At 36.0% G+C, this 18369-nt stretch overlaps 1 protein-coding gene across 1 annotated transcript in view; it reads right to left on the bottom strand.

The window, feature by feature from the left end:
- Window positions 1-125: 125 nt before the first annotated feature.
- The window catches only part of fax (failed axon connections), a 114433-nt gene continuing 96189 nt past the window's right edge, over window positions 126-18369 (bottom strand). Inside the window, 5 exon segments of the mRNA XM_074182122.1 lie at window positions 126-1143; window positions 4207-4503; window positions 7156-7302; window positions 11250-11353; window positions 11356-11587. Coding sequence (XP_074038223.1) covers window positions 1072-1143; window positions 4207-4503; window positions 7156-7302; window positions 11250-11353; window positions 11356-11587 — 852 coding nt within the window. The 3' untranslated portion in view covers window positions 126-1071.

Below are 18369 nucleotides of genomic sequence, written 5' to 3'. Positions count from 1 at the left end.
TTATTTTGGGCACTGGTTTCAAGTATTTAGGATTTCTTGATACTATTTTCATTCCATTACTATTCCATTTATTGATTCTGAATTTCGATAACAGAAATAAAGGTATGTATAAAAAAAACGAACAATTTAAAATAGGTATGACTTTAATCAAATAGCATACAACACAGTTGCAGTAATTCAATAGTACAATCAATTTTAAATAAAAATTTTAAAACAATTTCTATCTATTGAGCTTCGAAGATGGCTCTCCGAAAATTTCCAATCTGGTCCACAAGAGAGCAGAAACCTTAAAATTAATAGTCCAATAAAAAAATACAAAAATCTAGATACCGATAGAAAATCATGAAAAATTTTGTGATGCAGTATTGAAATATGGAATGAATACAATGTACTTCTAACGGCTGTATATTATACTTCATACATCGAGACTGTACTAACATGAATGAACAAAGGCGGTTGAAAGACGGATTCGCTGTTGTTGTTCTCAGAAGGGATCTCCTCCCGCCTAAGTTTCAGATACGTACTATAATTGCTTACGATAAAAAAATCTAGCTAAAATTATTTATACAAACAATCAACCCTAACTAGTAATGAATATATTTATGATGAATAAAAATGTCCTCTATACTTGATTAAAACAAAAAAGCTACGTTCATTTGTCATGACAAGAGTATTTCAAATATACAGGGCTACTCAAAATTCGAGCATATGTTTGTGTGAGGATCCAGGGCGAAATTGCACCTTTTGATAATGAGCTCCAAGAAATGATTATCGGAGGATATGGAACATTTTAAAAGAGAACACAATACAGTCTTTCAGATATCAATATGTGGGTTAAATGAATTTGAAACTCCACTCTGATCCGATATTTTCAATTTTGAAAATTCCATCCATGAACTCGAATTCTTCCCGGCCTGTTTAATAAATGAAAAGGTGAATGGATAAGAACCTTACAAACTAGATTGTTGCACGTAGGTCATAGTTTAAGTTATAAAAAAGGTATTTGAAGAGTAAAAGAAAGAAAATCAGAGAGATACTTTGCCTCGACGATGGTACTAAAAAAATTACACTTTATTTTCCTTCCTTGTCTTTGTTTTCTTCTGTAATTTTTTCATTTGCTTTGTCCTTTTCTTTTTCATCGGCCTGTAAAACAAAAATATCGTTGGAAATGGGTATTTATGTAAAATATAAGGTGTTTGAATTGTTTCTAATTTCTCAGATTATTTCTTTCATTCCCTTCAGGAAGGACAGAAAAATGATTTTTTTAAGTATCATTTTTTTCTACTATACGAGGTCTGTCCAAAAAATGAAATGAATTTTCATTTTTCTCAAAAAAATATTTATTCACTCATCAATTTCGATTTCGTCACCTTCGAAGTAGTCCCCTCAGATATAATACACTTGTGCCAGCGTTTTTTTCCAATCCTAGAAGCAATCTTGGGAAAAGAAAAAGTCGCAGGGAGGCAAATCTGGGGAATACGGTGGCTGCGGTATGATTACTGTGTTGTTTTTGCCCAAAAAATAAAAGCTCGTACCACTTGTAAACATGTTTCTGTCTCAGAGTACAATCACCATATGCCACTGTCAACATTTCAGATGTTTTTGAGCACTTAATTCCATTTTCGATAGCAGAAAATCGCCGAACACGCAAGACACTTCTAACTTTCATGCCTCTCACCAACAAGCTAAACATGCTAAACAGCTGAAACTGATAATATGTTCGAGACGAATGAACCAACATAAAAAAACCTTATTTTTTTAACAGACCTCGTAGTATGTGTTCAAACGAGTTTAACCAAACTTGGTATTTGAGAAATAAGAATCACAAATGTAGCATTAAAAAACGATTTTCAAAATAATTTACATAAATGTTTCACTAACAAAAACCAAATTCATTGTTAAAAAATATTGACATAAAAACTTTCAACGATAATGACGCTTAATTTCAAAAGGGCCTTACTGTGGTACAACCTGATATAGGACAGAAGTTTGTTATAAAAGTTATCCATGTTGGAAAATGTGTTATTTCTGAAGTTATAATGAGTAACATTACTTTCATACTGAATACCAAACTTAAGCAATTGGAAAGTATCCTTTTTGAATTTGGCTACACTATCTGAGAAAGAAAACAAAAAAATTTTGACAATCAAGGAAGGAGTTGGAAAAGTTTCAACTACAATGTTCGCTTATGCAGTAAACCTGAATCTTTACACTTGCTTCAAAAACTTGTGCATACGAAATGAGTCAATGAATCGTCAAAATAATTTTGTTTCATAAAGTTCCTTCACTATAGGTACATCATATTTTATAATCCAACTCTAATATTTGGAAATTCAGTTATTCTACTGTGGGAACCTTTAGAGAACCATTTCCAATTAGAGGTTAAAATTCATAATCATGATACACAATTTACTTACTATGAAATGTGAAATGCTGGTAGTTCATTAATTATGATAACAACTACCTGTGTAGCATATGACGTCAAATAGTATGAAATTCCTAAAAAACAATATTGAACTGTCAAACGATAGTGATCAACTGCCGAATTCTGACCCCGATTCACCTTTGTGTATACGTATCTCTCTCCAATGTAGTAACAAAAGTTTATTCATTAAACTTGAACTGTTTCGACACCGTTATCCACTTGTAGAAGAAATGAGGATAATATTTCTTCAATGTCCCCCCTTTTATTTTTTGAAGGGATGAACTCAAAAAATTGAAATTTGTTTTAATGAAGTTGATGCATAAATATATTATTTTGAAGTGAAATTGACAGATGAAACTTTCAAGATGGCGACTGGGCGCCATTTGGGGAAAAAAATTAAATGGAAGGGGGGTCTTGTGACACATCATTTTTAAGCTCCTAACGAATACTTCACAACCCTAGAATATGAAGTCAATATCTTGCTACAAAATGGCGAAACATTTAATAATTTCCTGAAGACAAACACATTAATATCGATATTTATAAAAATATTCCTTTTTATCTGCCATATGGCAATTCCAACAAGCTGATAAGGTTCGTGAAGTTATTTTTTGTATATAAAAAATTGGAGTGACACCAACCCTCACGTTTTCCGGGAAACACATACCCAATATCCACAAAAAATTAACGTTTGGGCAGGAATATTGAGAAACCATGTTGTAGGACCTCTATTTTTTTATCAAAATTTAACAGGGGAACTGTATTTGAATATGCTGGAAACTACTGTTGACCCTCTCATCACTGAAATCGTCGAAGCGCATCCTAATGAATTCGATATGGATATTGTATTCCAACAAGATGGAGCACCGCCACATTACTCTAGACAAGTAAGAAACTATTTGGATACTACTTTTCCCGGTCGTTGGATTGGCCGTCGAGGTCCCACAGAATGGCCAGCCAGTTCGCCAGATTTTACACTATTGGACTTTTTTTATGGGGCTACTTGAAGCAACAGGTATATGAAACTGAACCTGCTTCAATATTGGATATACGGCAGAGAGAAATAAGTATTTATAGAGATATTGACGTTACTGTGTTCGAAAATGTTCGGCGTGAAATATCGGATAGGATGTTCATGTGTCAAGAAGTTTAAGGCAACCATTTCTAGCATCTTTTGAACTGACCTCAAGCTTATTACCTCATATTATGTAGTTAAATGTCAATTTATCGAGGCAATTATTAAAAGTTCCGCCATTTTATAGTAGTTGAAAATATTGACATTATATTCTAGGGTTGTGAAGCATTTGCCAGGAGCTTCAAAAAGATATGGCGCCTAGTCGCCATCTTGAAAGTTTCATCTGTCAATTTTACTTCAAAATAAAGTATTCATGCATTAATTTCATTATCCCAAATTTCAATTTTTTGAGTTGACCCGTTCAAAAAATAAAGGGGGGAGGGGGCATTAAAAAAATTCACTGTGAAAGTGTGTTTTATCATGACAGGTATTGTGTAATGATTCGTTGTCCCAAGTGTAGTTATTTCATGAAAGTGTGAGTCGTATCAAAAGTTTACATGAAATTTTGGCATTTTTTCAATCAATAAAGTTGAATACTTATGTTTTCTCACTTTCTCAATTTCTTTTTTTTGTACAATTTACTGTATAAATAAGTCTCATTTTATTATTTTAATCCTCGTTAAGTTTTGTTTGAAATTCCTAAAAACTTTTTCAGTCTAATTTACCCCTGAAATCCACCCCATTCCTAACATATCCAAAAACTCACCTTTTCTTTTTCTATATCTTTCTCTTCGGGCTCCTTCTCCCTCTCTTCTCCCTCCTTCTCGTCTTTGCCCTCTTCCTTGTTGTCTTTCGATTCTTCGGGGGCGGGTTTGGGCAGGTGGGAGTTGAGGTCAAGGGTCGTGCAGATGTCGTCCCAATCGGGGAAGCACCTCTCCTTCATGCGATTCACGAGACCCACGAGATTGGCGCAGGATTCCGTCATGAAGTCGCGCAGGGGGTAGCTGACCTCTTTGTCGATAAAATAGATTTGTGCTAGGTGTGCGAATACTACGACGTCCAGCTGCAAGAAAACGGAAGTTAGTGAAGGAGTCTCGGAGAGGTTATTTTTGAAAGTCGAGGGAGGTCAAGTCGAAAACAAATTGATATTCCATTTATGAGGATGTTTTGAAAAATTCTTTACCTTTTATGGAAGCAAACAAAATTTAATATAATATATTAACGGTTCTTCCAACAGGGACTTCAGAATTTTGACAATTGATGACGGCCATCTTCTTGAAGATACATCTGTCAAATTAGTCTGTGTTGCTGAATCACCATGAACGGATATAGCATTTAACAACAAGTGCAAATCATTAAATTGTTTTATCAAAATGGGTATTCTGTTCGGACAACGTACCGCGCACTTCGCCCATTTTATGGTCGCCATGATCATCCTACCGATAGGACTATTCGCAATGTGGTGAAAAAGTCACTGTTTGTCATGGAGTCCTGGAAAATTGGATGTTTGGGATGCGCCCCATCCAGAGAAAGCGTGGCGAACATTTGAGGATTGTTATATTCCACATATAATGGCATCAATAGATCGTTCAAACGAATAAAAAGTTTCGAAGATATCTCTCACACACACAGACACTTTGCTTTATTTAAATTTAGAGATAGGAAGCGTCTAATGGAATGCCCGTTACGTATAACATACATTTATTACAGTAAACCTGCGATGTCTCTGAATCTTGAAAAAAAATTGGCCTTTCAGGCATTTTTCAGTTGAGGAAAGTCATTATAGTCGGACGAAGCCGGATCTTGTGAATAAGATCGTTTAATACGATTTTTCATTCATTATTATTTTTATATCATTATTTTTATAAACCAACCGCGTTGTTATCTCTCAACTGAATCTCTCTGATATTCATTCTATCCTTCTATGCATCGGTTACGTCGCACACGTCTGTTTCCCACTCACTAACGGTGAGATCAATTTGAATTTCCCGCTGTGCGCGCGGTAGCGGTAGCTTCTGATTGATCGATTGATCATTACCCAGTCGATCAATCAGAAGTTATCGCGCGCAAAGCGGGAAATTTAAATTGTTCTCATTGTTAGTGAGTGGGACAGAGACGTGTGCGACGTAACCGATGCATAGAAGGATAGAATGAATATCAGAGAGATTCAGTTGAGAGATAACAACGCAGTTGAATTGTTAAAATAATGATACAAGAATAATAATGAAGGAAAAATTGGAAAGAAGAAAAAAACATGGCGGCGAGGCATTCAGTGCGGCAGTACAGAAAAAAATGGCTGCCATCGGGGGTTTACAGGGTGTGTGTTTGAGAAAAAACATCGCCCAACCCGTGTTAGGAATCACACGTTAAAAGGTAAGACCTTGTTAATCTCTAGCTGGTATAAGTTTCTCCACTTCTGAGAGTTGTCGTTCGTATGGGTGCGATAGCTGGTTAACGAAAAAAACATATTTTAAACATTTTTTCAATTCAAACTCAATATCACTAATTGTTTGAATAGCAAAATACTATTTGTTTGCAGTGGCATTTTCCACTCTCTATAATATTGTCTCGTATAGTGGACGTAATGTCAAATCGTATTTCCAAGTTATTGTTAAACAATTTTCCAGAAAATTATTCGTGATTACTTCTTGGTAATCTCCAAAAACTCAAGTTTTCAGCCTCAAATTTGTCCATTGCACAATGAACTACCAGAATACCGTTCTGACAAAAATTCTTTTTTGGAACTTGGAATGCTACTCAGTACCGAACAAACTAAAGTGGGCTTTTCAAATGAAAATACAATTGGAAAGCTTTTTTCTCGAAACAAAAAATAAAAACACCACAAGAAATACAATCCAATATAGTCTACAAATTGAACTGTGGAAGCTCTCACAAATGATATGTTGGTCAAACCGGACGGAATCTTAAAACACGAATTTCAGAACATATGAGAGACTCCAAGAAACTGAATATAAAAAACCCTTTTTTCATATTTAATATGATATTTGGAGGGCCATACTTTCGGAATGATGAAAATTACCAAATATTTTTCTCATGTCCAATGACTAATTCAATTCTGAAAAGTTGAAATCATTCTTGACTACAAAAGTGAACTTGCAATTTTGCTAGTGACTAATTATTTGATTAAGATATATGAATGTAACATCCGTTAAGTATTTTGGTATAAAAGATTTAGACAGAAAATATCAACGCACTATGTTTTCATTATTTTAAAAATATGTAGCATGAGCAATATTTTCATCAACATTACATTGGACAATAATTGCACAGTCTTGATAAGCATGGCCCTATCCGTTATCTGGGAATAATATTTATGCACGCAATGTTTGCCTCATTTCGGAGCAGTACCTATCACAAATGTCAATAAATAACGGCGTAATTTTACCCGTTTTCTATATTTACTTGTCGACACTGTTTGCATTCCAACTCTTAATAACATTGAGATAAGACGTCAATTATTCTCTTCTATTTTCCAAAACAACACTAATATCATATATTTTTCCAATTTTGATCATTATTATAAATAAACATGAAATGACAACAAAACCAAGAGAAAACTAAAGGTTTCGAGGACTTGGCCAATGCCTTTCAGACAACAACATTTCTTGGCTAATACAATGGCGAATATTGAATGACATCAACACAATGTCAAATATTCAGTTTTCTCAAGTGATAATAGTATAAACGAACTTACATTGGTGGGTTCATCTCCGAAGAAGAATGGTTTGTCGGCCAGCATTTCGGATAATACTTTGAGATCTTCCTGTCCGAATTCGTTGATTTCTTCGGCCGAGTGGACTCCCATACCTTGCGCCTTGACCTTTTTCGTTCCCTGGAACCACTAGATTGTCAATAAAACTACATTAAAATACCTCTAATAACACAACACTGGAAAAAACATGCTCACATGCTGAGGATATATATATTAACGAAAAATGTATGAAATAAAAAGTTCAGGCTTATTCATAATTTTGACGCACTCGTCAAAAACGCTAAAATGATTAGGGTGTTTCGAAAGTTTTTTCCGTATTTATTAGTCTACTTTAAATTATAATATGAATACTCATTCAATTTAATGGAAATAAGCGACATTTGAATCAGCGCACTTTTAACGTCGCTCGATCTATTTCGTCGGCATAAAAATTGTGTGCCATGGATTCGATGAAGTTGACAAAGGCCGTTTTTTCCTGGTCTCGATTGGCGAAGGTTTTACCGGTGAGAAAGGATAGTAGTCGGTTGGCGAGAGGCCTGAGGAGTACGGTGGGTGAGGCAAAACTTCACTTAATTCGTTTAGTTTTCGGACGGTGATTTGTGAACCATACAGTTAACCATGATCTTTATTTGGTGGATTTCCGCCTTTGAAAAGTACCTGAGTGGCTCTTCGGTTTCCAACCACTGTCCCGAACGTCGTAAAGGATCCACTTCTCGTCATATGTGATGATCTGATCCAAAAAGGATCGACTTGCAATTCAATGACTAAATCGAGGACCCAACTCGGGGACCAACTCTAGATCTTGAGGTACGAACCGATGACGTCTGCCTGAATAAGGGCTACTTCTACGCCTGATCGTCTGTTTTAATTATTTATGTCCACAGAAAATACAAATCTCCCGCCACGATGTTCTGAGATGCAGAAGCGTGTGCTCTGATTATCTGGCAAGCTGTGTGACAATTTGAGGACGCTACGTGACAATTTGGTACACTCCGATTGGTTCACTGCTGGGTGACAGGACACCACTTGACAATTTAGTGTACTCTGGTTGACTGGGTGATCTGTCTGCCTTGTATGGCGAGACGAGAGGCAACCTGGCTGGTGTGATGACATCACAGTCTGCCTAAATAAGGGCTACTTCTACGCCTGATCGTCTGTTTGAATTATTTATGTCCACAGAAAATTCAAATCTCCCGCCACGATGTTATGAGATGCAGAAGAGTGTGCTCTGATTAGCTGGCAAGCTGCGTGACAATTTGAGGACGCTACGTGACAATTTGGTACACTCCGATTGGTTCCCCGCTGGGTGACAGGACACCAGGTGACAATTTGGTGTACTCTAATTGACTGGGTGATCTGTCTGCCTTGTATGGCTAGCTGAAAGGCAACCTGGCTGGTGTAATGACGTCACAGTCTGTCTAAATAAGGGCTACTTCTACGCCCGATCGTCTGTTTGAATTATTTATGTCCACAGAAAATTCAAATCTCCCGCCACGATGTTCTGAAATGCAGAAGCGTGTGCTCTGATTATCTGGCAAGCTGTGTGACAATTTGAGGACGCTACGTGACAATTTGGTACACCCCGATTGGTTCACCGCTGGGTGACAGGACACCACGTGACAATTTGGTGTACTCTGGTTGACTGGGTGATCTGTCTGCCTTGTATGGCGAGCTGAGAGGCAACCTGGCCGGCGTGATGACGTCACTGTCTGCCTGAATAAGGGCTACTCCTACTAGTGTGATAACTAATCAGAACAAAAAGGATCGTTTTGGTTGCGCAAAACCGCAGAAAGTATTGTTCAAATAGTGGTTGGTGCATCCACTTTTCGAGCTTCTTTCCGTTTCCAATACGTTTTAAACCATCAAAAATCGCATGGGGGCTGATGCCCAGTTCTTCAGCCATCCCACGCACCATTTTTGATGGATCAGTCTCCACCAGGCTCATCTTCGAGGCCAAAATCTCCGGAAAGAAATTCGGAGACCAACGTCAAACAGTGCCAAATGCCTGGTTAATGTTTCTGGCTATTTGGGCAGCGCTATGATTCAATTTGAATTCGTAGAGAAAATTTGGCTGTATTTGGAGTACAACATTCTCTATCGATCAGTATATAATAACCACGATTCAGTAGAATGAATATTCATTGAGATATGAAGCTACAAAAAACATGACACTGAAACGGACCAAACTATTGAAACATCCTATACTACATATTTAGATTATTTATTCCAGTTATGGCCAATCTTGTCGTGTCCCATTATTAGAAACGGATCATTTGGTTTCTTATTTAGATTCAAAGATGCATTAAATGGTATAATCATTCATTATGGGCTTCAAATTATGCGGCATATAAAAAATAGAAGCATGTCAAATTTTGCTAATGATTTTCAAATATCATAATGAAATCAAATCCGTTGGAATAGGTTGGGGGAAACTAAAGGTCAATAACAGTGGCAATATTCATAACACGATTAAGTTGATGAGGTCGATAATTCAAAAAGAATTGTAAACAAATACAATAATACTAAGAAAACATTTTCATTACCAAACTTCAAAACTAAAGCAGATCAAAAGAGAATTCACTACATAAAAAATACATGCTCCAAAAATATTTATTATCAACGATTTCTGTAGTACTACATTAGTTGAAGCATAGCAGAATCCAAATATATAAATATTAAAAGACTTAAACCGTCACCTCGAGAGAAGTAGTTACATGCTAAAGCAAATTCTTGCATTTCCATTTGAAGATGGATTTTCAAAACACAGAAGAATAAAGATGTAGTTTATTTGTATGCGTTTTGTAATTCCACAGCAAATATCATATCATTTACGGACCCTTTAATGAAGACTATTGGGGGGAAATACCCAAAGCATCAATATTTGAGTAAAATACAACTATATACTTGATGGTGGTCGATGGCTCCGCTAATGAAACAGAACAGGTCGAAAGAAAGCCTTTTAAATAGCTACAGATGCCTCTTGATGGATGCTCAATAAAGATACGACCCTGATGTGTTTGGCAGAAAAAGGACTTGATCAGTTTTAACAAAAACAGGAAGGTAAACTGGGTGCACATGTTTTGTGTCATAATGAATACTTATGAAAACAGTATTATCCCCCAGAGGGGATCTTTATAGAACATCGCAAAAAAAAACAATTGAAAAGCATTCTTGTCACTATTATGAAGCCAGTGCTGAAGATTCTACACCTTTTAACACTGATCAAATCGCTATACAAATCGTTATACGTTTGGCGCCCAACGCGGGGCGCCGAAAGTGAAAATGATAATTATCAATTAGATGTTGGCCCTTAATATATAAGTGGCGTCAATAACCATTTCAATATCGTTCATTTTGGGGGGAATTTCATAGTTTATTTACCGTTTATTAAAGTTTGATGCATCAATTCACCGGACAGGTCAGTACTGATCCCACCACAGGCAATTGAAAATTTATCAACTGTTCCGTATCAACCTTTTGCTATCTGAGTCATTTAATCATTTCGATATAATTTATTCCGGTGAACCAAAGTTTCACCGTTCAGTATAATTTGGTCAATAGGGCCTAAATGTGTGGAGATTTCAGGCTACATATTTGATGGTAGTGCTGATGTCTTTACTCAGAATAATTTTGATTTTCATTAGTTTCAAGTTTGATAACTTTTTTGGTTCATCTACTCGGTTGGAAAAAGTTTTCTAAACGGAGGTTGGAAGAGGCAATCAGCTGAAAACTGAAAACACTGGAATATTGTAGTAGGTCTGTTGAAAGACTTCTTACAGGTCACTGTCATTTGAATCATCATATGCGGAGACTCGTGCTGTCGGAAGACAGTTTGTGTCGCCTCTATTTGGAAAATGATGAAACAGCAGAGCACATACTTTGTGCCTGCCCCGCTGGGAACAGAATCAGGTTTTTAGAGTTCGGCAGAGCCGTACTCTTACCAAGAAATTAAACTTTGAGAATGGAATCCCAGAAGGGTTAGAATCCTTGGCAACCGTCGATTACATTATACGTGGTAAATTATCAAATTCAGAGATTCAGAGAGATATACCTGTACATTCCGAAAAAAAAATTACCTTTCTGCCGAATGCGAATTTGAAGAAGAAATTGAGTATCCCGTTGGGTATCCTCGTCCCGAGTGCGTGCTGCAGATTCACTTTGTACCCCTTGAGCACCTGGTCGGGTACTTGGTGCGCCACCACATCACCACCCACGCGAGGTGGTTCTCGATCATGAGGATGGTGGCATGTGCCATGTTCCTTTGCTCCGCGGTCAGACAGGCGTCCAAGTCGTGACCGAACTTCGACGAGAGCTCCTTGATGATGATGGCACTGTCGGCGATTTCTTCGCCATTCAGTTCGACGAACGGGAGTTGCCCCTTCTTTGAACGGTACTTCATTTTGTGGTCTACGTTCTGGAAAAGAAGAAAAGGAATTTAGTATTGATCTTGTATCAATGGAAATTTACAAGATAATTGTGAAATTATTTGCTTCAATTAAAGAATCTACACTGAAAATTCTATAATTCCAAGTTCGACTTAATTATTAGGTAACAAAACTTCTACCAATTTTTTGAATTGTATGTTTAAGTTTCCAATATTATGAAAGCATTATATTACCTATACCTATTGATAAAAATAAAATACTAATGTAAGATACATCAATATAACCGAAAGTTGAGCACTAAGCATACATTTAATACTGCGACCACTTCGTGGCGACATCTAGATTTTATAATTCGAACGTCAAACTCAGGAAAAACGTTTGTTATAAGAAACGAATATTATTTATTATAGGTTTCTTTAGTCAAATGTAAACGTTAACACTTCACAATGACTAATGGATACAATGTTCATGAGCAAATTAATATAAATATATCTCGATAAATGTATCCAGGAATAGCAAACTCTTGCCATTTCCAAGCAATTTTTTTTTGTAGCGAACACTTCAACTGAGATTATTTTACTCATAATTACATAAAATACTTACGTAATAGCAAACATCTCATCTACAAATTGATGTGTAATTGCAGTAAACACTTCGACAAAGTTGATTTTACTCTAAATACATTAACTACCGAATATATTAGCAATTATCCAATCTATTATATTCTATATACCAGAGTTAAAGAGATTCAAATATGATAAAATGACATTTTACTGTTTTTCCTCGAGTTTTATAATTCCATCTAGCGACAATGGTCACTTCGAATAGTCGTTATATTCCCAGAGTTTGACTTTCGAATTATTGAATCTAGATGTCACCCACACCTTCATCCTCCGGAATACTATATAGTAAAAGTTAAAAGGGGATATCTTTCAAATAAGAAGAGATACCCGTTTGTCCTTCTGGCAAACATCAGTCCAAAGGGTAAGGGAGCCAGGCTCCAACCTGTCTAAACTCAAGATGACTTCCACCTAAGAAGAGATGAGCTCTGGAGAAATCTACGGAAATGAAAATTTTATACGAGAAAAACAGAAACGAAAATGAAAAATTTAAATTATTTACAAAAATAAGATCTATCCGCAATCATAAAAAAATAGGTAGGTAATTCTCAAGGACCCCTATTTCTCACACGTTAAATTGAATTTCCAATTAAATCCCCCCAGAGAGAATCAACAATTTCACTGAAAGAACATTTTGTTGAATACGTTTATTATTACCGTTGGTTGAGGTTTTTGCCCTAAACATTCCTAACTAAATATTCCTTATACTAAGTACGACAGAAAAAGTATAAATTATAATTATAATTTTTTTCATTTTCTCCAGAATATTCTTGGACCTTTCTGGAATGTAATTTCAAAAGGTTGTAATAACATGTACTGAAAATTTTAAACGTTTAAATCCAAAAAAGTGACAACCGGTATTTATTACAGACACGGAAGAAGTATTATTAAAATATTTTGTCAGCTGACACCTCAGATCCTATTTGTTTTCTCTGTCGACCAATTTTGCGTGAAACAATTACCTAGTTCATATTTCACAAAAGGAGACTATAAAGTCTATATCTCCATTAAACTAGCCTAATGAAATGCTAGAGAATGCGAAAAATGCAAGGACAAATTGTACGGCATCGCATTCCTTTCATGGGATGTTACCTGATTTTCTTCCGACGTCGCACATATGGTCAGCACATGGCTCAACTTGGACTGTGTGTATTTACTTTGAATTTGAATATGCTCAGGATGTTTATGGACATGAATGATTTTGTATTCCCTTCGCAACTCAAACAATTTATTATTCCAATAAAGATTATAGTCACTATAAGTTATAATAAATCGTGTTCATTTTGAAAGTGGAAAATAGAAATGCGCGCAGGTAGTTAGAAAGAAAATTCAAATTTATATAGTCAAGATTCAAGTGAATAGATGAGATTCTCTTCTTGCCTATTAGAAAGACTAAAATTTCAATGCTATAAAGGTTATATTACAGTTCACAGAAATACATGATAAGAAACCATTAACATGAATAACAGAAAGTGTGTAATACCCCCAGTAACGTGTCCTCATTGCTTACATTAAAACAAAATAGGTACTTTTTTTGACACGCTGAATTGATTCGATATCACACTTCAGAAACTTCCCTTTACTTGTCAAAATCTGACAACTTATTCAAAAACCGTGACGCCTAAAATAAAACGTTACCGGTATATCAGCCACGTTACCATTCACGGCGTTTCGTGTCTGTTTTCAAAACATGGTGTTGCTTGAGGTTGTTGCTTTGAAATATATTTCTAATATATGGGTTAATTTGTCACCGGTAAATTTTGAAATGGGTAAATCAGTTTTACTTGGAAAATCAGAAAGTTTTATGCATCTTAGGGCTGATTTGTACCTCCTAGCACTTGTCCCAGTCTATTTCCATTCTAGTATCTATTGTCTTGACTAATTTTAAGCCCGGTCAATTCATACAGCATAATTTCATTCTTAAGGATTAGGACCAGTGACATATAGCGTTACCAATAGGAACGTTATTGTGCGTTATTTCAACAAATGTGGCTCTTACAGAGTCATTTTGATTAATTAACTCTAGTACCATATTTTCCAAAGACCAATCAACTATCAGCTGTCTACAATCAACTAAATTCAATTACATTGATTGAAAAAGAAGTACTCGTTTGTGGACATACGCATTATTGACGTTTTCTTTCCTAATCTTATGTCCGTATTCTCCGTATATCATGCAAAGAAAAGCTTTACTCTGCTCGCCTGAAAAAAACTCGGTTTGAATGTTAATGATATAAGTACAGCGTAATTACATAAGCCAAGCCTCCTCAAGCATATGACAACTCCTGAAAATTGCTGAAATTATTCAAAAAAATCATATCGGAGGGAAGAAGAATGATATGTCAAAATCAGATATAACCGGTCAAAATTGTGCAATTATGGATTGTTGTGTTCAAGGAGGTAGTTCTCAGGTATATACAATATCATGAAAAAATACAAAATAGAAATGAATTTAGTGAAAATCGGATTAGCTTATAAAAAAATGTGGACTTTTACATCAAATACATCTAACATATTATCTTCAACTTTAAAGAAGTTGTCTTAATGTAAATCACTGGGAGCGTTCATATACTCATGTCAGAGTTCTATGGGTTTTATGTTCCATGTCATATGACGTTATGTATTAGTAGTGATGTACGTTTATATTAAAAAGGAAAACCACTGCGGTATTTTGTCATTTATTTGAAATATAACGTTCTCCATTTCATGCACAAATAACAACTTATTCATGTGTTGAGATAAAGTAAAAAAAGGTGTACAGTCCAGCTGTAAAAAGTAAAGTAAGAATTGTTTTCGTTAGGCAGAGAAATAAACATCAAGGACGGAAAGTTTAATGTTGTAGATATACAAATATCTGTAATTTATAGGAATGATTGTGAGTTATAGTGTTAATTGTCAGTCCCCACCGCAGACAGAAAGCTAGGTTAGGTTCATAAAAGTTTGACTTGGACGCTCTGAGCCGCCAAAATGGAGGGCTTAACTTTGAGCAGGCTTAAGTTGATTTTTGTTACGAAACATATGGTATTTTCAAATTGAGCAAAATCAAGGTCTGAGCCAGGCCGAATACTCAACGGATAATATGGCCATTAGCCTAAACGCTTAATTCCGGGAACTTTTGAGGGCAAAGACTAAAGAAAAGAGCATCCCCCCATGCCCCTTCGAGGTTGAGTGCCCTGAGATAGAATCTTCCCCACACGGAAACTGTGTGCAGAAGCTAGAATCTCGTCCATTCCCCCCCCACTCATCCCTAAGTGGACCTCAACCTGCTGATAAGCACTTCAGCAAGATTGACATCTAACCTCCTGCGGTCGAAATTCAGTCTTTAAGTTAGGTTAGGTTAACCTTTCACTCACGTAATCTGTTGATTTTATTTGACGTGACTTTACTGTGATTGCATGGGAGAAGAGAACATGAAACGAGTAGATAAATGCTTTTATGGAAACATACTCTTCGAACTCTCTTTTTGAGTCTAAAATTCAAACTAACCAAGGAGCACTCTGCTGACGAGACTGTGAACTATGTTTAAATAAAGAAGACAGAACGTAAAGTTCATTAGAAAACGTTCAGATCAGAATTCAAAACTCCTCTAATGGAAAATATTTGGCAAAATCGTTGCAGTTTATTTCTGACACTATCTTATTGTTGAAGAAACCTGTGATATATTCAGATTCTATCTGATTTGATTTTTTTCTGCAAATGTAAAAGTATTTGTGGTCAGCCTGTGATAAACAAGTTACCGTTTTCAATATAGCGAAACTAATCCCCTTGTCTTAATAAGATGCATGGCAAATCTTCAATGTTTCTTTCTATTGGAAATAATTAAAAGTCGAGTAAAATCTCAGCAATGAAAGTTCAATTATAAAGATATTGAAGCACTTTCCAAAGAAGAGACTGGATTGTGAAATAAATAGATTGCGAAGATTTAATAATGTGATTTATTGTGAAATTACACTAGTAGTATAATTCATATCTATTCTTCAACATCAAATCTGTAATTAATACAGTCGTTTTCTCAATAGAATGGAAGAAACTGTCAGTGTCGTGCATGAAACACATCATATATTTTCTAGTTCTTACTTTAATTTTTTGAGTGTTAATGTAATCAAAGATTATATTATCTTAATAATGTAAAATAGAGTTTAATGCATTGCGTCAAATAATGTCGAAGTTTGTTTCATAACATTTTTTGTCAGTAGTTTCTCCAAACCGAGTAAAAACGATAATTCTTCTTCTTCTTCTTCTTCTTCTTATGGCTCTGCCTTTTCGGAAAAACGATGATTGTGGCGTCACTAACATTTGATATGAACTTGGCAACACCGTTAAACTTATTCATATTGCATAATTCAATTTTCTTCTTCTTCATGTATTCTTGTTGTTTGTACTGTGCGTGCGATACTGCCAACTTGTTTTGAAGTCGATTCAATGGTTAGTTTCGAAATTAAGAAGCATTTTACATTACGAAAAAAAGACCTTATATTCGGAATTTTGTAAAAGAGATATTTGATCAGTTTCGTTTCTGACATGGTGGTGAACGGACGTGCCGATAGCGACCGTTCACAAAGAAGGTACGCGGACGCCATTGTTGGAGGTGGAACTCAGTTCGTGTTGTGTATGTCCGCCGTTATATAACGTGCAAGCAAAAGTTACAAAAGTTATAGAAACATTGTTTTAGTGGTTTTAATTAAATAGTGCTCCCATTCACGCCGGTTGGAGGCCGGTGTGGACCGGATGTCCACGTGGGAGTGCTAAAATGGAAGTGAAGTTTAAGGACCCCTTTATTCACGCCGGTATCCAGGCCGGGGTGGTTCGGATAACCACGTAAAGGGGTCATATATGTGAATTCAAAAATCAGGTCTCCCGAGAAGGAGGCGACCCAATAAATATATACGTAGTACATTTAAAAAACACATTGTTTTTTTTTATTGTAAAAAGTGTGACAAAAAAGGGGTGGCAGCATTGCTTCGAGCAAGACAGCTGCGCCCCTCCCGACGAAGCTTCTGTCAAATTGATGTCAATTTGATAGGAGGAGCCTGGACAAATGCGCCCGAGTGGGAAGCAACGTCCATATAATTAGAGAGAGAGAGAGAGATATTTGATTTAGTAGTACTAACCCATTAGTAGTATATCCATTATTCATACATGTACTTTTTTCTGCTTTACAAAAATCGTATTCCTACATCTTGGAACGTGGTTTGAAAAGGGGGTAAGTCTCAATGGTAGTCACAGTCAAGGTGTTATGTATATGTTTATGATTAGAATATTATCTATAAGTATATACAAGTATATCACAACTTTATGCCATGGACATTAAAAAAATTAATGTACTTAGCAAAACGATATCTTTGCCACACATTGCGTTGATGTGCGCGAGGGTTACGGGGAAAGATGAGACCTACGATAGACTGTGACTTCCCCACTGGGACTCTGACAGTGGCGCACACAACTTATTCAATTGGGTGATGATGAAAACAAAAATATGTGAAATTTCATATAAGAGAGTGGCCTGGAAAGTTTCCGACCTAACAAAGAAACAAAACATTTTTTCAGTTTTTTTTAATTTCTCAACATAGTCCCCTTTCAACTCTATACACTTCCCCAAACGATACTCCCATCTCGGTAACCCGTTCAAATAGTACTCGGCGTTTTTCTCTGCAAAATAATTGTTCACGAAGGTTATTGCCTGATCATTTGACGCGAATCTCTGAGAGAACAAAAAGAAGTCACTTGGGGCTAAATCCGGTGAATAAGGCGGATGGTCAAGCAGTTCAAACCGTAATTTCGGTCTTTCTCATGCATAAATGTTGATTAAATACGTGACAAACACGTTCTTTTGACATGTTCTATCTCTCTCACTTTAATTCGGCGGTCGTCTAGTTCCATTTAGTGAACTTAGACGGTGTGTTCGTCGGTAGTTGCAGTTTTTGGACTTGCGGCCACGTTTAAATTCAGCTTCCAAAATTTTCACTGTAGTAAATGATGGTGCAGAGTCCCCATACACAGAGCCCAACTCATCTTTGATTTGCGTAAGCGTATTGCCTTTCAAAAACAAATATTTAATTACAGCTCGATATTCGATTTTGCCCATTTTCATAAAAAAAATCACATCAACTCAATCAAACGACTGTTGAATAACAACGGCGCGTCCAAAATGGCTGAAATTTTGGTGAGTAACTGTTAACAGATGAACAACG

Source organism: Leptinotarsa decemlineata, unplaced genomic scaffold, assembly GCF_025532065.1.
Source record: "Leptinotarsa decemlineata unplaced genomic scaffold, Ldec_3_MD MMD2_P_RNA_scaffold_2, whole genome shotgun sequence".
Classification (NCBI taxonomy): Eukaryota; Metazoa; Arthropoda; class Insecta; order Coleoptera; family Chrysomelidae; genus Leptinotarsa; species Leptinotarsa decemlineata.
This window is presented reverse-complemented; position numbering and strand designations above follow the sequence as displayed.